Source organism: Megascapheus bottae, chromosome X, assembly GCF_031878675.1.
Source record: "Megascapheus bottae isolate mThoBot1 chromosome X, mThoBot2.hap1, whole genome shotgun sequence".
NCBI classification, from domain to species: Eukaryota; Metazoa; Chordata; class Mammalia; order Rodentia; family Geomyidae; genus Megascapheus; species Megascapheus bottae.
This window is the reverse complement of record NC_143547.1, coordinates 54,248,442-54,268,845: the sequence shown is the minus strand read 5'-3', so window position 1 is coordinate 54,268,845 and position 20,404 is coordinate 54,248,442. Positions and strand designations below refer to the sequence as shown.

The 20,404-nt window shown below is 36.3% G+C and overlaps 1 protein-coding gene across 1 annotated transcript in view; it reads right to left on the bottom strand.

The window, feature by feature from the left end:
• The window catches only part of LOC150041105 (uncharacterized), a 324,318-nt gene that overhangs the window by 59,250 nt on the left and 244,664 nt on the right, over positions 1-20,404 (bottom strand). The window contains exon 17 of the mRNA XM_090327132.1: positions 12,502-12,639. Coding sequence (XP_090183258.1) covers positions 12,502-12,639 — 138 coding nt within the window. The remainder of the gene's footprint in view (positions 1-12,501; positions 12,640-20,404) is intronic.

Genomic DNA, 20,404 nt, shown 5'->3' with positions numbered 1-20,404 from the left:
GAACAGAATACCTGCTTAACTATGGCAATAGCAGATTTCTTTTGTGCATTTAAATATTTTATATAAACATAATCATGGATTATAATTTTACTATATGGTCACCATGGTCCAGTATGAGAAAAAAGTATTTTTTAGAGTCATAATATTTCAGATGCTAACTTGCATTCAGTTAATAGTCCCCAGCAAAAATTTACCATGAATTTAATAGTGAATTTTACAAATTTAATAGCAAAATTCTGAGAAGATAGGACATTAGGATACTTTTGAAGTTGAAGGAATACATGGAGCACAGTGTATTAACCGAGTGTAAATGCTGATGAACGTTGTGAAGTATCTGAGCAGCTAGATAACAGTGTCCTACTTGTTTATGTGGATAAAGTGTTGAAACTGTCAAGAATGCAATGGTTCAGCAGTGGTTGGTAATAGTATCAAATATGAACCCTATTTCACCTCTTTTCTTGGTGCTAGAGGAAGATATGAGTACAAGCTTTGTCTATTTGATTTCGTGAATAGGCAATCCGTGTAACAAAAGAGAGACTATATTCAAAAGGGAGAAAGAGATGAAGAACTCCAGGGACCACAAAAGCAGCCGAAAAGCCCTTCACAGAGTAAACTGGGAAGCAGTATGCTGCTCTAGCCTTGGCTTGGAATGGATGGGGAAACTGAAGCTTCCACCACAAGGTAAGTGACAGATTAGAGTTAGCTACAGGGCAAACCTACACCTCTCTCAAGCCATAAACACAGCAGTGGAGATTTAATGGAACAATGACAGGGGTGACATGCTAACATCAGACAAGAAAGACATTTTTCTGTTCCCCTGACTAAGCTACAGTGAGGTATCTTGTTGGGAAAAAGTCTATTGTTTGAGACTGAGATATGGGGGAAGAGGGTGTCTGACGTTTGAACTGAGAAGTGTAGCAGCTGGAAAATTTAGGCAGAGTGTTCCAGCTGCAAGAATTGCTGGCTGGCTGTGTTGGATAGGAGTGGAAACTGAGAGTGGTGACAGTTCAGGGAGACATGGGATATTATACCCCACTGTTTGGAAGAAACGGGTCTTGAGAGGTAGTGAGGGAGAAGATCTGACATGTACAGAGAGAAGTGTAAGAAGATTGTAGGTCCGGCAGGGAAGGCAGTGGTGGCAGGCCTTCCAATCCTCCCTGGCAAGAGCTCAGTTTCACTGCTTGATGATCACAGCGTGGAAGGGCAGCACCAAACCTGTGCCTAGCACAATGCTCCAGCTCCAGGAACTGTACTATATACTACCAGGTAGAATTTGGCACTGAGATACTCTGGGGACTTGAAAGCCAAGGAACAACTGTAATCTGGGAATTTTTAGAACACCTTTGATGTGGTGTCTGGGTGGGAGACAGCCGGAAGAGATGGGCATGGAGAGGGGGAGATTTTGATATAAGTCGGCTGAGAAGTTTAGGTGCTGGTGAGCTTAGGTGTTGAAGGAGATGCTGGTCAGTGGCACTGCCATTCCTGGCTAGAACATATACCATTGTCTTAGGATCACTTTGAGTACATCAACAACACCATGGCTAGCAGAATGCACAGGCTCCAGGAGCTGCTTACTGGCTGTGATATTTGTTGAGAAGCAAAACTGAAAGCTGTGAGTACAGGACCTGAGGATTGTGTGTTTTTCGCTAAGCTTCCTCTCCATCACAGCTTCATCAACTGTGGGGCAGGATTTGAAATCATTGAGACCAGCAGGTCCTTCACTTATGAATCCTAGAGTTCTTAATACTTAATTTGCTCCATCTACTATCCGACTACTCCCACACTTAGATAGCTTGCTGATCCTGAGGACACAAACTTGGGAGAACTTTGTAGACAATGGGAAACTGCTTGATCCATGGATTGCAAAACTGCTTGTGGCCTGCAATGGCTTCCAGTACACAAAGAAGAAACATTTATGAGGTGAAAGGATAACAAAACAGGACAGCTCACCCTTCGCTGACCATGCCTTCAACATGTATATCACACCACCCATATACCAGGAGCAACAAGAGACACTAGTTAGTTCTCCTGTATCTGAGTGGTGTTGGAGATCAGACCTTTTACCCTGAATGTGGCTGTTAAGTTAATTTGCTACCCCAATCCAGTGTTGAGAAAATGCATTAAAACACAACAGTCCTGCTTGAGCATTGAGAACATTTCAACCAAGTGACTGGAGATGATTAAAACGTCCAACCAGTGATTTGGCCTCAGAAGTGCAAATCTCGGAAAGACAAGAAATACAAACAATAAGGCAATACGAATTCTCCAATTGCCAACAAATTCATAGTAAAGGGCACCAACAATATTCGATTAAATCTTAGAGAAAAAAATAAACTGAAAATAAATGATCACCAAAAGAAAAGAGGTCATAAAATATGCCTGAATGAGTTCTAATAGCGTGTCAATGAAGAGCAGAATGAAATTTGTTCTCTTTATCTGTCATTATCACCAGTTTACCATGTTCCTAGATCCTGTTTAATTTGCATTTATCTTGTTCGAGGCTTTCTAGGCTTCACAAGTTATTTTCTAGGTCAATACTAAGGCTTAAATTCAGGGCAAACGTGCTGTCCCTTAGCTTTTTTGTTGGAAAGCTAGTGCTCTACCACTTGAGCCATGGCTCCACTTTTGGATTTTGGTGAGTTAAGAGTCTTGTGGACTTTCCTGCCTGGGCTGGTTTCAAACTGTGTTCTTTAGATCTCAGCCTGCTGAGTAGAGCCACTGGTGTTGGCAACTTCATCCATATTGTTAAGTTTATGTTTTGCATTAAATTGGAGATTTTGGAAGGGTATGTTTTTAGTAGTCTTTCTTTCATTGGAACATAATTTTTTCTGGAATTCTAAATATATGTTTCATATATACACATATACATATATATGTACATTGTGTCAAACTGTATTCATTTTTTGCCAGTCCTGGGTCTGGAACTCAGAGCCTAAGCACTGTCCTTGGGCTTTCTCAAGGCTAGAGCACTACCATTTGAGCCAAACCACCATTTCTGGCTTTTTCCATGTTTATGTGTTGCCGAGGAATCGAACTCAGGTCTTCGTGCACTATACAACTAGGCCAAACTCCCAGCTCCCAAACTGTATTCATTCTTAAGATTTTCTTTTCCCCTGTTTTCAGATTGCACATTTTGTTGAGCGAGAATCCCACTATCTAGTACGGACTGGCTTCAAACTCATCACTCCTAGAAATGCCTAGCTGTGATTACAGATTACAGTTGTGCCCTAATCTTTCAGGAAACTGAATAGTTTAGAGCAAAATATGTTTTGCTTTCCCCACTACCAACTGATTCTTCTATTACCCTACCATCCTTTTAAGCCCCCATTCCCACGAATCTTTCATTTTACTTTACTTGTTTATGTATAGACTTTCTACAAGTTTTATTATCTTTTATTACTTACAATCATGCTCTACTCATATATTTTCCCTTAACTTTTAGCCAACAGAAATGATCTTCTTTGAAAACTTTGTTGTTTGAACCAAGTCTCCAATGGTCTCATCTTTACAGGTAAGGCCCAACTCTCAATCAGAAGTTGGTGAGATCCCTCTGAAGAAAACCTGAGAAAATTCTTATTTATGCACATTCCAGAGTCTAGTTACTCCTGACCAAACCTTGACCTCTGCTATCTCAGCTCCTCATGACTTTTGGGCACCATTTGGCTTATAGATCTCTATGCTCATTTCAGGGTTTGTCCCCAAATAGGTGGTCCTAGGAACTCCCTATGGATTTCCTTTCGTTCAAGGTCCATAGACAGGCATTACTTGTGGTCCCTGGCTGGAAAACAGTGATTTCTATTGTGCTGTCCAGATGTATAATTGTCTATGGTATACCAATTACTACAAAATAGTCAGAAACAGAAATTCCTCAAAACTTTGAATAATTGTCTGAGATCAGCTAAGAATAAATAAGATGGCAATATTTTTGTACCAGCTTCTTTGAGGTAAAGATAGCTATATGTCTGCTACCATTCTAAGTGCTTTATACAGAACTCTGAAATGTGTTGCTTAATTTTAAAAGTATCCTTTTGAAGTAATTGCTTATAATACAGCTATTAGGATAGAACAGTGAAGGAAGTGGGCCAAATTCACAAGGTATTAATTGACCAAGCTGACAGCGAAATCCCAGTATTATATGCTTAACCATTACTCTAGAGTGACTTAAGTAAACTAGAACTGAAGCTAGTCACTCCAATGTGGGCTGAATGCTCATTCTGACTTACATTAAAAAGTACTGGACTAGGAACAAGATTATTTCAGAACTCTTTTCTTTAGAAATGCATTTCATGTGTACACCATATAGAATATTGCTGTGCATTATCTCTATTCATACAGACCTCAATGAAATAAATGCCATTTATTGCTGTCAGGACTAAGGAAATATCTACCATCATTTTGTGCCATAATCAGAAAAATATTGAGATTAAAATGCTTGCAGAATGTGTATACTCAGTGTATCAAGGTTCCCTTTATAATATGTAGGTGTTAGCTGTAAAACGAATACCATTTTATTGTGCTTTATCAAGAAACATTCATGAATGGATCTCAATTTTAATATTACTCTTATGATCCAGTGAACGAATTTTAATCAAATGATGAAATCATACCATGTTTTGATATGGAACAATACAATATATGGCAAAAATAATAAAATTAAGCCAAAAGCCAAAAAAGCTCATTTTCAGAATATAAGGCAAAAATATAGGGGCCAGGAGCATAGCCTATTGGTAGAGTGCTTGCCTAGCATGCACAAAGCCTTGGGTTCAAATCCTTCTTACCACATACACAGAAAAAGCTGGAAATGGTGCTATGGCTCAGGTGGCAGAGAGCTAGCCTTGAGCAAAAATGTCCAAGGACAATGCCTAGGTCCTGAGTTCAAGCCCCAGGACTGGCAATATATATATATGTATATATATATATATGTATATACAGAAAATTTGAAATTTAATCAATGACTTATAAAAGTAAAAATAAAGGAAATGGTTCAGGAAATTTTCATAACTCTTCTTAATGTACACATATATGCATATGTTTTAATAGATATTTTAATTAAAGTTTTGTAATTATAGAGTATTATTAAAAATAAGAGAGGGTAAATTTTTATAATAAAAAAATTTTCCATGAACAGATTGATTCATAATAACTCCTATACTGGTAAAAGATTACAGTGATCTGGAATCTGTTCTGTATCATTATTCCTTGATGATATTCCTGGTTTCATATGTCAATGTGCTCTATTGGATCAAATCAGTCATAAGTCAGACTGCTAGTTTTTATTTTCTTTTGTAGGTCGGTCGTGAGACTTGGACTCGGGCCTTGGTATTGTCCCTGAGCTCTTTAGCTTAAGGCTACCTCCCTACCCCTTGAGCCACAGCACCACTTCCGTTTTTTTATTGTTTAATTGGAGCTAGCTGTCTCAGTGTCTTTAGCATTCTTCCCAGGCTGAGTTTAAACAGCAGTCCTCAGATCTCAGCCTTCTGAGTAGCTAGGATTAAAGGCATGAGCCATCACACTAGGCCAGACAAGTAGTCTTGTGGAGAAAAGACAGTATAACTTTTTAAACCAAATATTGGAAGAGTTATATAAAACTTTAGCATTACTCTTAGTATTTGTCTTTGAGGTGACTATGGAATAGTTAAAAAGTAGCAGCTATAATGTCAAGGAATACAGTAATTGTAAATTTCCATATATCTATGACATTTTAAGTCGAGATAAGTGAAGCTAAACATATTTTTAGTGTTCCAATGTCTTATATAGATTTTAAATTAAAATTATTCATGTAACTTTTAGAGCTGCATGACTCACTTATTATTACAAAACTGAAACAACATACTTGTATATAAATCATACCACACATCGAACAACCTACTTTCCTCTTTAATATGTAAACATATGCAAATCTTTGTTTTGAAGAATTTCAGACAATGCCCATTTTATAAATGGGTTTTTCATATAAATATGTACACAGATATATATGTATATGTATGTATGTATGTATGTATGTATATACATTAATATGAGCATGGACTTATTCTCCATGCTAATAATCTATCTCAGTATGATATAAATATTTTCCCAATGTTTTACTCAAAAGATTTCCTCCTTCACTACATGAACTAAGGACCACTGTTAATGATATCTGCTGTCATATCAGTAACAGATTTCAGCAAGATAAACACCTACTTTTCTACTTTTGAAGAAGAAAATGTGAACTGATAGAGCTGAGTAAAATAGGAACAAATTGACACTTTTCTGTTTACCATTCCTGTTCTAAAGGGAAGTATTAAGAGTGTGCTTATTGGTAGAAGCTTACAGCTAAGTATAAAAAAATGACTATTGAAGAATATATTGAATGTTATATAATTAAATTTGTTTGGAAAACACCATTTCTGAAGAATGTGGATACTAGCTTGCCATTTAAAAAATAAAGACTAGAGAGAAATTCTTCTAATAAAGGTATTTTCAGAAATTTAAAACAGAAAATTCTTGCCACTAGAAAAAAGATTTCTATGGCTGAATTTAATTGTGTTTTTTTGTTGATTTTTGTATGCACACAATAAAACAGGAAAAAATGAAAGAAGAAGAAAACGATGAAACATTGCTAGATTCTAGGGGGCAAGATTAGCCTCCATTCCTTTTCCTGAAATATTGTTGCTGAAAACAGTAAGCTTATTAATTGCCAATGAATAGTGCTATTGAGTTTTAAACTATCAATTGTTGAGACTATACTATGATAATTTCTGTAATTTAGGAATATGGTAAAAAGGGAATTTCAAAGTAGAGATTTGATGTCATCTTGGTAGTAGGTTTAAATCAAATGTATGTAAATCTTGAGATCTACGTTTTAGAAAATATATTATCATTATTATTTGAAAAGACTCAACTTTTAGAAGCTCATCATAAATCCACACAATGTGGTCCTTGTCGGTTTTCTCAAATATGTCTGCAGTTTTCTCCATAACTCTCTTCTAGTCTCTATTCTGGATTGTCGGGATCTTTATTGGCTTCTTTACCATATATTCCCCATATCAGCTTCTTTCCTTTATTTTATGTTTGAATGAGTATTTGTAGAACCTTAAAGGAACTTCAACATTTTTGAAGAAGTGATACAGAATTGAACTGCCCAAGTCACTCTATGAGTAAACATGGCAGAATTAAGATAGAACTTTCTCAAATCTCAATTTCTTCCTGTTCCCATCATAAATTGTGTCTTAAAGTTGGACATAGAGTTTGCGATAGAACATGATCATTAATTCCTATTCATTAACAGTGCTCTTAAAGTCTTTATTTCATAAGAGAAAATAGGATCTCTTGAAGAATATGAGGCCATTGCACACAAATCTTAAGTCAATATCTTTAAAATATTAGCACTTATTCTGTTGAAAACCAGCATATTCAAATGATTAAGTCCTTCAAGAGCATAGCCAGTAATATTATGATGTTTAAACAACAGAAATTTCTTTGATGATTTGTGTGAGTAATAATCACAAGCTCTGTGAGTGATGGTCACAGAAAGGGAGTACAATTGAAATCCTTCAGTGGTCAATTATGATGTAAAACCATTTCCCCCATCTAGCTATAACAAATGGTGAAGTATGTGGGGACTGCTGATGGTGTTAGTGATGACATAGCAGTTGCTGAAAAATTAGTGTGCCGAAATTGCATTAAAATGACTCCTATAACACTATTAAAATCATTTCTAATATAAAGTAAAGAATATTAAGAGACAAATGAAGACAAAATTTTCAGTCTCAGTAGAATTTTCAGGATCCCAAAAGTAGTAAAAATCGCAATGACATCCACTGTCAAATGTGTATTTTTCCAAAAGGATGAACTGATGTGCAGATGCACATTTTTACGTGTGATAAAATTTTGATAGACATTATCTGTTCCATATTCTTACTAGAGAATTTCATATTTGTGATGCTAAATTCTCAATAAGACTATATATCTTATGACAGATTGGCAAGACATGCTCTCTGCTTTGTATGTCTGTATGAAATAATTTTGGTGCATTGTTGGGCTAACTCTAAATGGAAATCCTCATAAATAAGATTACTTTCTATTCTCCAGATAGTAAGAACTTTTGTTTTCAACTATTGAGCAGTCAAAATTAAAATTTTGGTAAAGAAAGCAAAATTGAGCATCTATTTGGTTCTAATTTTTCGACAGGCCTGGTATATTTTCTTTTGTGAAGGTTATGGGAAAGAAGTAGAATGCTTAATTTATTCCAGTTGTTTATTAATGCTATTCAGAATCATCTTATTCCTATTAAATATACATATTATAACAACAAAAGAAGACTTCTGAGTCAGAATGTGGGAGTGGTGGTCAACAACAGACAATTTTAAAAAAGTTCCATAGGAGCTGGGAGTGTGGCCTAGTGGTAGAGTGCTTGCCTAGCACACATGAAAGCCTGGGTTCAATTCTTTGGTACACATACACAGAAAGAACCATAGTGATGCTGTGGCTCAAGTGGTAGAGTGCTATCCTTAAGCAAAAGAAGCTCAGGGACAGTTCCCAGGCCCTGAGTTAAAGCCCCAGTACTGGCCAAAGGAAAAGTTCAACAGGAATTGCTGTGCACATTAGATTGAAAGTCTGATGAATTAGAAAAATTATTTAAAAAACTGTTGATTTGAGGGGCCGGGAGTTTGGCCTAGTGGTAGAGTGCTTGCTTAGCATGCACAAAGACCTAGGTTTGATTCCTCTGTACCACATACACAGAAAAAAGCTGGAAGTGGTGCTCAGGGCTCAGGCTCAAGTGGTAGAGGTCTAGCCGTGAGAAAGTCCAAGGGCAGTACTCAGGCCCTGAGCTCAAACCCAGGACTGGCAAAAAAACAAAAAACAAACAAAAAAACTGTTGACGTGTATATTTCATGTGAAATGCAGAAATTGAGTAAAGTGGAGTAAGCATTATAATATGAAAGACAGTCCTCATCTAGAATAAAGTGGCCTTTCTTAGAGTCAGAAGCTCTACTATTTACCACCTTTCTAAACTTAGGGAAGTGTGTTTCTCCAAGTAGATATTAATGTGGAAAAATATTAACCAATTCCAAGTAATATGAGTAGTGAATGAAATTTGGTTTAGAAGTACTTTAAAAGTCTAAAAGGTTTTTTAAGTTACATCATTGCATTATTTATTATAACAATAAGCAAACAAACATATAAATAACAAATATAGTTAATGTCTTTATATTCTTTGTACAAAGGAAAAAAAAACATACCATATAGCGTTACCTTTTAGAATGGTAGGAGCTAAAGTTTTTTGAGGATAAGCCATGTAATGTAAAAAGAAGACCAGTAGTCACAAATATGAATTCTCAAATTGAAATCCAATATTACTCCTTTTAGTTTACTTTTATTTGTGTTATAATATATTTACGATAAATTGAAGCTAATTTGTTTCCTCTTTTGCCAACTTAATTTAAAGTAATCATGGCCAAGCCCCAGAATACTGAAGAGTTCAATATTCACTCAAGTTAAATGGTAATAATTGATGAAGTAGTTTCATTTCAAGATCAAGTCTTGTGACAAGTATAACTAGCTATGGATTATGAAGTAATGCCGGAATAAAAGTTGTTGTATGAGTGGGTACTTGGGGAAAAGGTTAAGAGGCAAGTTATGTCACTCCTAAATAATAGTCTCTATTATGTTTTGTGAAGAAACTTGTGAGTCACATGTTAGAAGTTAGAAGATATTCACAAAACAAGCAGGAATATTCCACATAGCAGCTAAGTATAGGAAACACTGAAGGATATTGAGACTGAATACTTAAATTTAGAGACTGGTTCACTGTGTCACTAACTTAAAAAAGGTACTTACCATAATTTAGCATAAATTCTGTATTATATAAAACAGGAATAATAATGAAGGCACCATTCATTTCTGGTCTTGATGACATAAAATTTTAATTTACAGAGTAATTTATAAAATTTAAAGTAGCCTAAAATGTAGATAGTCCTTTAATAAAAATATGGCCAGTCTGTCATGTAATTTAATCTTCCTTATTATGTATAAAAGTAGCTTTTTATCAGATATGCATAAATAAATATGATCATATGTGTAAATAAACTTAATTCTGTTATTTGACATAATCACTTCGCTTTTCATACCCTCATTGCCCTTATTTTACAAGGCACTCCCTCACAAACATGCAGACTTCGGGCAGAGACGGGTAAGATGTTTTAAAGATTTGCTTTCAGAGTTTTTATTATGCATTAACCTAAAGGTCAATTTTGTTAGCAATGTTTAGCCCATGCCAGGTAGCACAGAAAAGCATTTCAAAGAAAATTAGAAATGAGTTTAAAGGTCTTGAGAGATGGTTCAATAATTTCCCAAAAATTAGACTGTAATACTCTCAGTTAGTATACTTGGCTGTTGAAATTTTTTAAAAACTAAATATTCTGATCATATTTATAAATGTGCCACTTTCAAATTACAATATTATTATATAAAGTGGAAAATTATTTCAATTCTGGAATGTTGTTCCATGCATAAGGAGAACTCATGGTTCAGCATATAGATAGACAAAATATAGCTCTCATATCTCATAGTAAAATGATAATTAATGAACAAAAATTAGCCAAGGTGAACCTTATTATATGTCAGATATATTATATGTCAGATGTATTTCAGGCTTGGTATATATCTCATATATCTCCCTCCCTCCCTTCTTTCTTTCTTTCTTTCTTTCTTTCTTTCTTTCTTTCTTTCTTTCTTTCTTTCTTTCTTTCTTTCTTTCTTTCTTTCTTCTTTTTTGTGGGTCATGGGGCTTGAACTCAGCCTGGGTCTTGAGCTCTTCAGCTCAAGGCTACTACTCTGCTCCTGGGCCTGGGTGTTGTCCCTGAGCTGTTCAGCTCAAAGCTATGTATGCTCTACCCTTGAGCCAAGCCTCGCTTTCCATTTTCTAGGAGTTAATTGGTGATAAGAGTTTCAGGTTCCTTTGTGCGCGGGTTGGCTTTGAACCTTGATGCTCAGATCTCAGCATCCAGAGTAGCTAGGTTTACAGGCATGAGCCACCGCACACAGCTGAAATTTTCTTTAAGTAATGATCTATGTGAACTTAAATCCTATCATGAGAGAACCACCATTTGGGCATTTAGTATTTACTATTTAGTATTTACTATTTTACATAACAAATTTTCCTTTATTAAAATATGACCGATGGGTCACACCTGCAATATGAGGAATGCAGTTCAAAGCCAGCCCAGGCAGAAAAGTAGCTGCAATTAACCACTCAAAAACTGCAAGTGGGGGCCGGGAGTTTGGCCTAGAGGTAGAGTGCTTGCCTAGCATGCACGAAGACCCGGGTTCGATTCCTCAGTACCACATACATAGCAAAAAGCCGGAAGTGGTGCTGAGGCTCAAGTGGTAGAATGCTGGCCTTGAGAAAGTCCAAGGATAGTGCTCAGGCCCTGAGGCCATGCCCAGGACTGGCAAAAAAAACTGCAAGTGATGCTGTAGCTCAAGTGGTACAGTGCTAGCATTAAGCACGAAAGAAGCTCAGAGACAGTGACCAGGCTCTGAGTTCAAGCCCCACAACCACCACCAACAACAAAATATCCAATATTAACGGCTTACAAGGTTCCTAATTTATTTCTTGGAACCATTTAAAATACTGAAAATCTGATGTAATAATCAATAATCATGCTTTATACTTTTTGCCTCTCAATATAGTTTCTTTGTTTCCCCAATAGAATTTCTTGAAAAATGTTCTCCAAAGGATGCAGCAGTGATATTCACTAAACACTATGTTGAAAATGAACTGTACAACCTATGTGTGTATGGGGGAGGAGATTAGAAGGGGAAAACTGGAAGAAAATGAGGGAAAGGACTTCTTGGAAGATGGCAACACTCTGAAAGCCAAATCCCCTATCTCTCTCGGACCAAGTAGAGATTTAAGGTCTAAGGGCACACTTTCTACCAAGAATCCTACTTCATCAGATCTCTAAGCAGATAACCACTTATGCAAACTAAGATGTAACTCCTTAGACAGTGAAAGAAAAGAAAAAAAGAAAAGAAAAACAGCATGTGGATCACTGGTGTTGAGGAACAGCTGCGTGCGGCCTGGAAGTTGCTCCAAAAAACACTTGTGAGTCCCAGCCAAACTCGCGGGGACCATCATCAAGCTTCTCTGGCCACCTTTGGGCTCCACACAGTCCCTGTTGGTAAGCAGCAGCTCACCAACCATGGGAACCCACAGCTACTGCCATCACCATGCCTCCACACACTCTTCCCCCACCCGCCATTGGTCCCCCGACCATTGCAGGCAATGGACACACCAACTTGCAACCAACAAGAGATGCCTTGGAACTCAAAACGACCAAGTGTGCCGGAGACTTCTGCCAGATGTAGGCAGATCTCTGCCACCTGCACCGCCACTTCGAGAACTCCATCTTCACCACGTCACCAGCCACCCCAAGGGCACAGAGGGGCTTCTGACTCAGCTGAGTGACTGCTGCCATTGTGCAGCAGACCCGGTCAACTGAAAGGCCCCGTCACTGAGCGCCCACCGCTTGCAGGTGCACACCAGCGATCAAGATGCCTTAGCGCACAGTAGGTCCCAGGGATCCCGCGGACCCTCAGCTCCAGACTTAGTGAGTAACCCATTCTGGACCTTTCCCAGGGGCAGCCAGGTTCCTAGGGCGACCCAAATTCACGGGACCAGAATTCTCATCAAGAGGAGGGAACCTCTCCCTAAGGGAACACAGGCTCAGATTCTCCCTGTACTGGCAAAGAGAGCAGGGGAGATCCAGTCTAGAACAGGGGAGCATGCTCTCTGCCTGCTGGCCTGTCCCTGGGCGAGAGACTTCCACCTGCACCTGGTGCCCTGTAATAGTCACAAGGAAATCAGATGCCCATTTAAAGACTAGTTATTAGGCACAAGGGAGACTCAACACCCCCCCCCCCAAATAAATGGAAGAGTTCTTTTTTTTCTTTTGAAATGTAATTTGTAATTTGTTACTACCTTTTGCATTATTTCCATTTTGAATTTCCTCCTCCTCCTCCTCCTCATTATTATTATTATTGCTTGGCTCCTTTGTTCTTTGTTGTTTTTGTTGTGTCCTTTTTGTTTTTTTTTGTTTTTGCTTTGGTCAATTTTGAATTTTTTCTTCATTTTTTTTGTTTTAGCTTTATCCTTCCCTCCTCTTCCTTCCTTCCTTCCTTCCTTCCTTCCTTCCTTTCTTTCTTTCTTTCTTTCTTTATTTCTTTCTTTCTTTCTCTCTTTCTTTCTTTCCTTCTTTCTTTCGCCTTCCCTCTCTTCTTCCCTTTACTACTTCATCGTGATTCGCTTCATTCCTAGAAACATAGCCATTCTCATGAATTGTATACATATGTAACTCACACTCTTCTTTTCATTCCCCAGCCCCATACATATCAATTTCGGTGTTTTTTTTAATTTTAGTATTACTTCTTTATACTTCCATGACTTTGTAAAGTTTTTTTTAATGATTGATTTCTTTTTCTAAATATATATACATTTTTTCTTTATACAATTTTTGTTGTTGCTCATTTTATTATTTATTTTTGTTCCTTTTGCAGAATTTCAGGACTTAGTGAGCTTACCTTAGCTCCTTTTACTCCACACATCACTGTTCTCCCACTTTTTCCCCTTACCCTTCATTGTACCCATATATTTCTGGTCCCCCACTCCTTAGAGGAATTCCTTATTTACTTGATCTACAATTGTTTGTTGTTGACCCAGATTATATCTGTACATGTGGTGGTATCTTTTCTTTTTAGACCAATAGAGTACCATAGGGTTCAGATTGATTTTTGCCTAAAAATTGTGTACAGTGATGATATTGATTTCTAAATCCACAAAAGGAAGGCGAGAGTGAAAATACCTGTTTAAGATTGAGAACCTATAAATTCTGATTACTATAGAGCTCTGGGTTATCTCCTATCTTAAAATGGTTGTGTTGTATAGTATTAGCATTTCTCCCACTCCAAAATGGGCAGAACAAGCCATAGAACCTCAAGAATAATTGGAAGTCAAGGAACCACATATCCCACTCAAACAGGCAACAGAGCAGTCAAGCAGCCCCCAAGATGCCCTACAGATGCTACTAGTAAACATGATAAATGAAAAGTTGGAAACCAAAAATAAGATTTTACATGAGGATAATGAAAGTTTAATAAAGGAAAGAGTATCTACTCAGCTAAAGGATTTTAGAGAGAGCACTAAAAAACCAAATCAATCAGTTAAAGATCATGCAAGAAATCAAGCGAGAGATGCAAATAATCAAAAATGACCAATGAGAGGGAAGGGAGAGTTAAAAAAACAAAGTAGAAAGCATTGAAAGCATCCCATTGCCACATTATAATCCATACATGATCAATAGAGACCAATGAAAGGATCTGCAAAGCTGCCAGGGAGAAGAAAATAATCACCTACAAAGGAAATCCAATCAGAATAACCACAGATTTCTCAAGATTTCTCAGCAGAGAGCATGCAAGCAAGAAAAACCTGGAATGATGTATACCATTCCCTAAAGACAAATAACTGCCAACCAAAAATACTATATCCAGCTAAGCTTTCATTCATAGTTGAGGGAAATAAAAACATTCCACAGCAGAGAAAAATTGAAATAGTATATATTGACCAAACTAGCATTACAGAAAATTTTCAGAGATGTTCTGCACATTGTAAACCAACATGAAAGTGATATTGACAGAGAAAAGTCACTAAATAGAATTCCACATAAGTATAGTGAGAATTGGCAAGTATAATAAAAAATGCTGGGCACTGTGGCTCACACCTGTAATCCTAGCTACTCAGGAAGCTGAGTTTTGAGAATCTCAGTTCAAAGCCAGCCCAGGTACAGAAATCCAAATCCGTTAGACACTTATCTCCAATTAACCACCATAAAATGGGAAATGACACTGTGTCTTAAGTGGTAGAGTGCTAGCCTTGAGTTGAAGAGCTCAGGGACAGTGCCCAAAGCCCAGAGTTCAAGCCCCATGACTAACAAAAAACAAAAACAAAGAAAAAGCAGAAGATAAAATGTCAGAAAATAACAATCACCTCACAATTCTAACATGCAATGCTAGTGGACTTAATTCTCCAATTAAAAAGCAATATCCATCTTTCTGCTGTCTTCAAGAGACACATCTTGCCCCCCAAAACAAACACATTCTGAAAGTGAAAGGGTGGAATAAAATCTATTAAGCAAATGTCCCCATAAACAGGCTGGAGTTTCCATCCTTATATCTGATAAAATAGACTTCAAATTAAAATTAGAATAGACAAAGGGTCTTTTTATGCATTAATTGATGAATCTCGTCTTCAGGAGTATATAATCATTCTAAATATGTATACAGCAAATGCTGGAGCACCCAACTTCATCAAACACTTTAAACTAAAAACATATATAGAGCCAAACACAGTGATCATTGGTGACTTTAACACACCATTGTCACCTCTGGATAGATCAACAAGACAAAAACTCAACAGAGAAACCTTAAAAGTAAACAATTTCATAGACCAACTAGACCTAACAGACATCTGCAGACTATTCCGTCCAGTAACACCAGAGTATATGTTCTAGTTAGCAGCGCATGGAACATTCTCGAAAACAGATCACATCTTAGGGCACAAAGGTATAAGTTTGGAACTCAACACTGATTTTCACCAATGAAAATCCCGTAACTCATTGAGATAGAACAAGATATTGTTTAAATCCCAGTGGGTAATTGAAGAGATCAGAACAGAAATTCAGCAGTTTATAGTATTTAACCAAAAGGAAACCACAAATTACTAGCTCCTTTGGGACACAGCCAAGGTAGTACTCAGAGGAAAATTTGTAGCTCTGAGTGCCTACATCAAGAAATTGGAGAAATCTCAAACCAATAATTTAATGATGCAACTCAAGATCCTGGAAAAAGTGAAACAAACTAAACTCCAATCCAAATTATTAAAATTAAAGCAGAATGAAATGAATTAGAGTCCAAAGAACCCTCAGAAAGAACCAACAAAACAAAGAGTTGGTTCTTTGAAAAGAATTAATAAAATTGACAGATCCTTAGCGAATCTTACAAAAAAAGAGAACACACTATCCCTTGGGTATCTCATATTGTTACAGTACCTCAGTTTGTTATCTGATATATTGAATTTATTTGTATTTGGTTATTTGAAATTTGATAGGGAAGGGGGAAAACCAAGATGGGGGGGTGGGGGGGAGGGTAAAGGGTACCAAGACATGTGAAAGGGTATCAATGTATGTGAATCAATGCACCTTCTATATGGCAAATATCATGTAACCCTTTTATTAATTACAATAAAAAACATAAATAAAATAAAATATTTTGTAAATAAAAAAAAGAATAACAACAACAACCAAAAAAAGAGAACACACACAAATAAACAAAATCAAAGACAAGAATGGAAATACCACAACAGAAACTACTAAGATCCAGAACATCTATAAGGGTATGCTTCTCAAACCTTTATGTCAACAAATTTGAGACTGGAAGAATTTCTAGAAAATATTGACATACCCAAACTAAACCAAGAAGATCAAAACCAATTAAACAGATTCAAGTAATGAAATAGAAATGACTATAAAAGACCTTCCACCCAAGAAAAGCCCAGGACCTGATAGATTCACAGCTGAATTCTTTAAGGCTTTCAAAGCACAACAGACACCAATTCTTCTCAAAATCTTCAATGCAATTGAAACTGAAAGCTCTCTACCAAACTCGTTCTATGAAGCCACAATAATCCTCATCCTAAAATCAGACAGGGACTCATGAAAGAAAGAGAACTATAGAACTATTTCTTTGATGAACATTGGTAGAAAACATTTTTAACAAAATCCTTGCCAATCAACTTCAACAATCAAGAAAATCATACAACATAATCAAATAGGATTCATCACTGGTATGCAAAGGTGGTTCAATATATGCAAATCAATTAATATAATCCATCATATCAACAGGAGCAAGGTCAAGAACCACATGGTTTTCTCAATTGATGCAGAAAAAGCATTTGATAAAATCCAGCCCCCTTTATGATAACAGCTCTGGAGAAACTAGAAATCCATGGAACATTCCTCAGTATAATAGCTATATATGCCAAACCTACATCTGGCATTATACTTAATGGCAAAAGGTCAAATCCATTCCCACTAAAATCAGGCATGAGATAGGATATCTGCTCTCTCCACTTCTTTAGAATTAGAATTCCTAGCTAGAGCAATAAGGTAAGTAGCAAACATAAAGGGGATTCAAATAAGGAAAGAGGAAGTAAAATTGTTCTTCTTTGAAAATGACATAATTCGGTATTTAAAGAACCTTATGAACTCCATTCCCAAGTTACTCAAGCTAATATAAAACTTTGGGATAAAGTAGCACTGTATAAAATTAACCCTCAAAAATCAATGGCTTTCCTGTATGTCAAAAAAGAGAGAGGCTGAAATCAAGAAAGCAATTTCTTTTGTAATAGCCTCAAAGAAAATACAATACTTAGGAATTAACTTAAGCAAGGAAGCAAAGGAACTCTATGATGAAAACTTTAAAAACCTGAAGAAGGAAATTAAAGCAGATCTGAGGAAGTGGAATAATCTGCCATGACCCTGGATTGGAAGGATTAACATCATGAAAATGTCAGTACTGCCCAAGGTTATATACAAATTCAATGCAATGCCCATCAGTATCCCAACATCATTCTTTAAAGAAATAGAGGAAGCAATCAAAAATTCATATGGAATAATAAAAAGACCCTGAATAGCAAAAAACCATCCTTACCAGAATGAAAAATGCTGGAAGAATATCAATAACAAACTTCAAACTATATTACAAACCTATAGTAATAAAAACAACTTGGTACTGGCACAAGAACAGGCCTGATGACCAATGGAATAGAACTGAAGACCCAGAAATGAACCTATAGACTTAAGGATACCTAACCTTTGATAAGGGAGCCAAAAATACTGGCAGGAAGAAAGACAGCCTCTTCAAGAAACAGTGCTGGAAACTTGGCTAAACACCTGTAGAAAACTAAAGTTGCATCCTTATTTGTCACTCTGCAAAAGAATCAACTCTAAATGAACCAATGACATTGAGGTAAGAGCAGATACCCTGACAATTTTACAGGAAGAAATAAGAGACATACTTGGGCTCATTGGCACAGGTCAAAACTTTCTCAATAAAGGCCCAGAAACACAACAAATTAAAGTTTGGACAAATCAGACTGCATTGAGCTTCAGAGCTTCTGTATGACAAAGGACATAGACAGCAAGATAAATAGAAAGCCCACAGAATGGGAAAAGGTCATCATTTGCCATACAGACTAGAGTATTATATCTAATATATACTTATAGCTCAAGAAATTAAATCCCTCAAAAACAAATCCATTAAAGGTGGGCTAAAGGCTTAGAGGGAGACTTCTCTGCAGAGGAAATAAAATGACCAATAGACACATGAAGAAATGCTCGACATCTCTGGCCATAAAAGAAATGCAACTCAAAACAACTTTGAGATTCCACCTCACTCCAGTTAGAATGGCCAGTATCAAGAAATCTAATAACAACAGATGCTGGTGGGAATGTGGTCAAAAAGGAATGCTATTACATTGTTGATGGGTGAGTGAACTTGTTCAACCCCTCTGGAAAGCAATATGGCAGTTTCTCAAAAGGCTAAACATAGAGCTCCCCTATGACCCAGCAATCCCACTCCTGGGCATTTACCCAAATGTCCAGAAACAAGGTCATACTAAACCTATCAGTACAACCATGTTCATTCCATCATTATTCACCATAGCTAACATGGAACCAACCCAGATAACCCTCAGTAGATGAATGGATCAAGAAGATGTGGTATATATACACAATGAAATCCTATGCCGCCATCAGAAAGATTGACACTGTCCCATTTGTAAGGAAATGGAAAGACTTGGAAAAAATTATATTAAGCAAAATAAGCCAGTCCCAAAGGAACATAGGCTCCATGGTTTTCCTCATTTGTCATAATTAGTATGCGTCTAGGATTTTCCTAGCTGAGGAACACAATAGCTCAAAAACTATGTGCACATGACCAGATAGGAAGAATCTAAACGAAATGAACATCAGGATAAGGGAACAAGGGATCTATCCTGGTGGTTGTTGTTCATAATGCTCTATGTGAAGATATTTCTCTACTCCCCTTTTCTTTTCTGTTTTTCTCTTTTTCTTTTTTCTTTCCCTTGTGGTTTATCCTCTTGTTGCTGCCTATATTTATTTGCTTATTTGAATCAGGGAAGGGAAGGGGGAAAACAAGATGATTAGTGAAATGACAAAGGATGAACTAGTGTAACAGCGATATTCACAAGACAATATGTTAGAGATGGACTCTACGATCTGGAAGGGTCTGGGAGGGAAATTGGGAGAAAACTAATGTACACAGTACCATATGAATGTAACTTTAACCCCACTATTGATCACTATGAAAATTAAAAATTAAAAAGAAAAGAGAAAATGAGAGACACTTTAAAAAGAAATGCATTCATTACCCGACTTGTGTAATTGTAACCCTTCTGTACATCACCTTTGAAATAACAATACATTCAAAAATTCTCCATGCAAACATTTGGGTAGTGGTTTAAACCATTTTGAACATAATAGAGATAGAATTATCATTATTAACAAAAATGACCAAATCAGTATCTTAGGATGACTGAGATGAGTGTTCACTGTGGGTATGTAGTATATTTATGAATTTTAATAAGGAATAAAATTATAGTTATCATAATTATACAAATTAAATACAGAAAATAAGTTGAGTTAAACATCCTAAAACTTTCATTGATATATTCCTATTTAAATATCATTGATGAAAAGTAAGAAATACATAAAAATTTTATAGTAATAGATGATGAGTTACTTTCATTAGTCATGCTGAATAGAAAATATATACATTTATGTGTAGACAACACATGCACACATACATGTGTAATCTATGTATGTATGTACATATATGTGTATATGTTGTATATGTATATACATATTCATGTATATATATTATACATAAATAAAAAATTTCCTTTTTATTTATTCATTACTAAGTTAAAATAATTATACCACAGTGTGTGTGTGTGTGTGAGTGTGTGTGTGTGTGTGTGTGTGTGTGTGTAGAGAGAGAGTGAGAGAGAGAGAGAAATTACATTTTGTAATACTTAAACTACAGGAGTATTTAACTTCAGAATTAACTAAGAGATGTAAAAAAGATGTTTCTCTGAAATACCAAATGGTGAATTTTCATTTTCATTAGTTTCTCCTTGGTTTATTAAGATGGATAGTGTCTACCTTGTGGCTGTGTGAAAAGGAGGAATTTTTTTCTTTCATTCCTCTGTGTATGTGTGTGTGTGTTGTCATACTGATATCTGAGCATTTTTTTAAAGAAAACAAGCAGGCATTCTACCACTTGA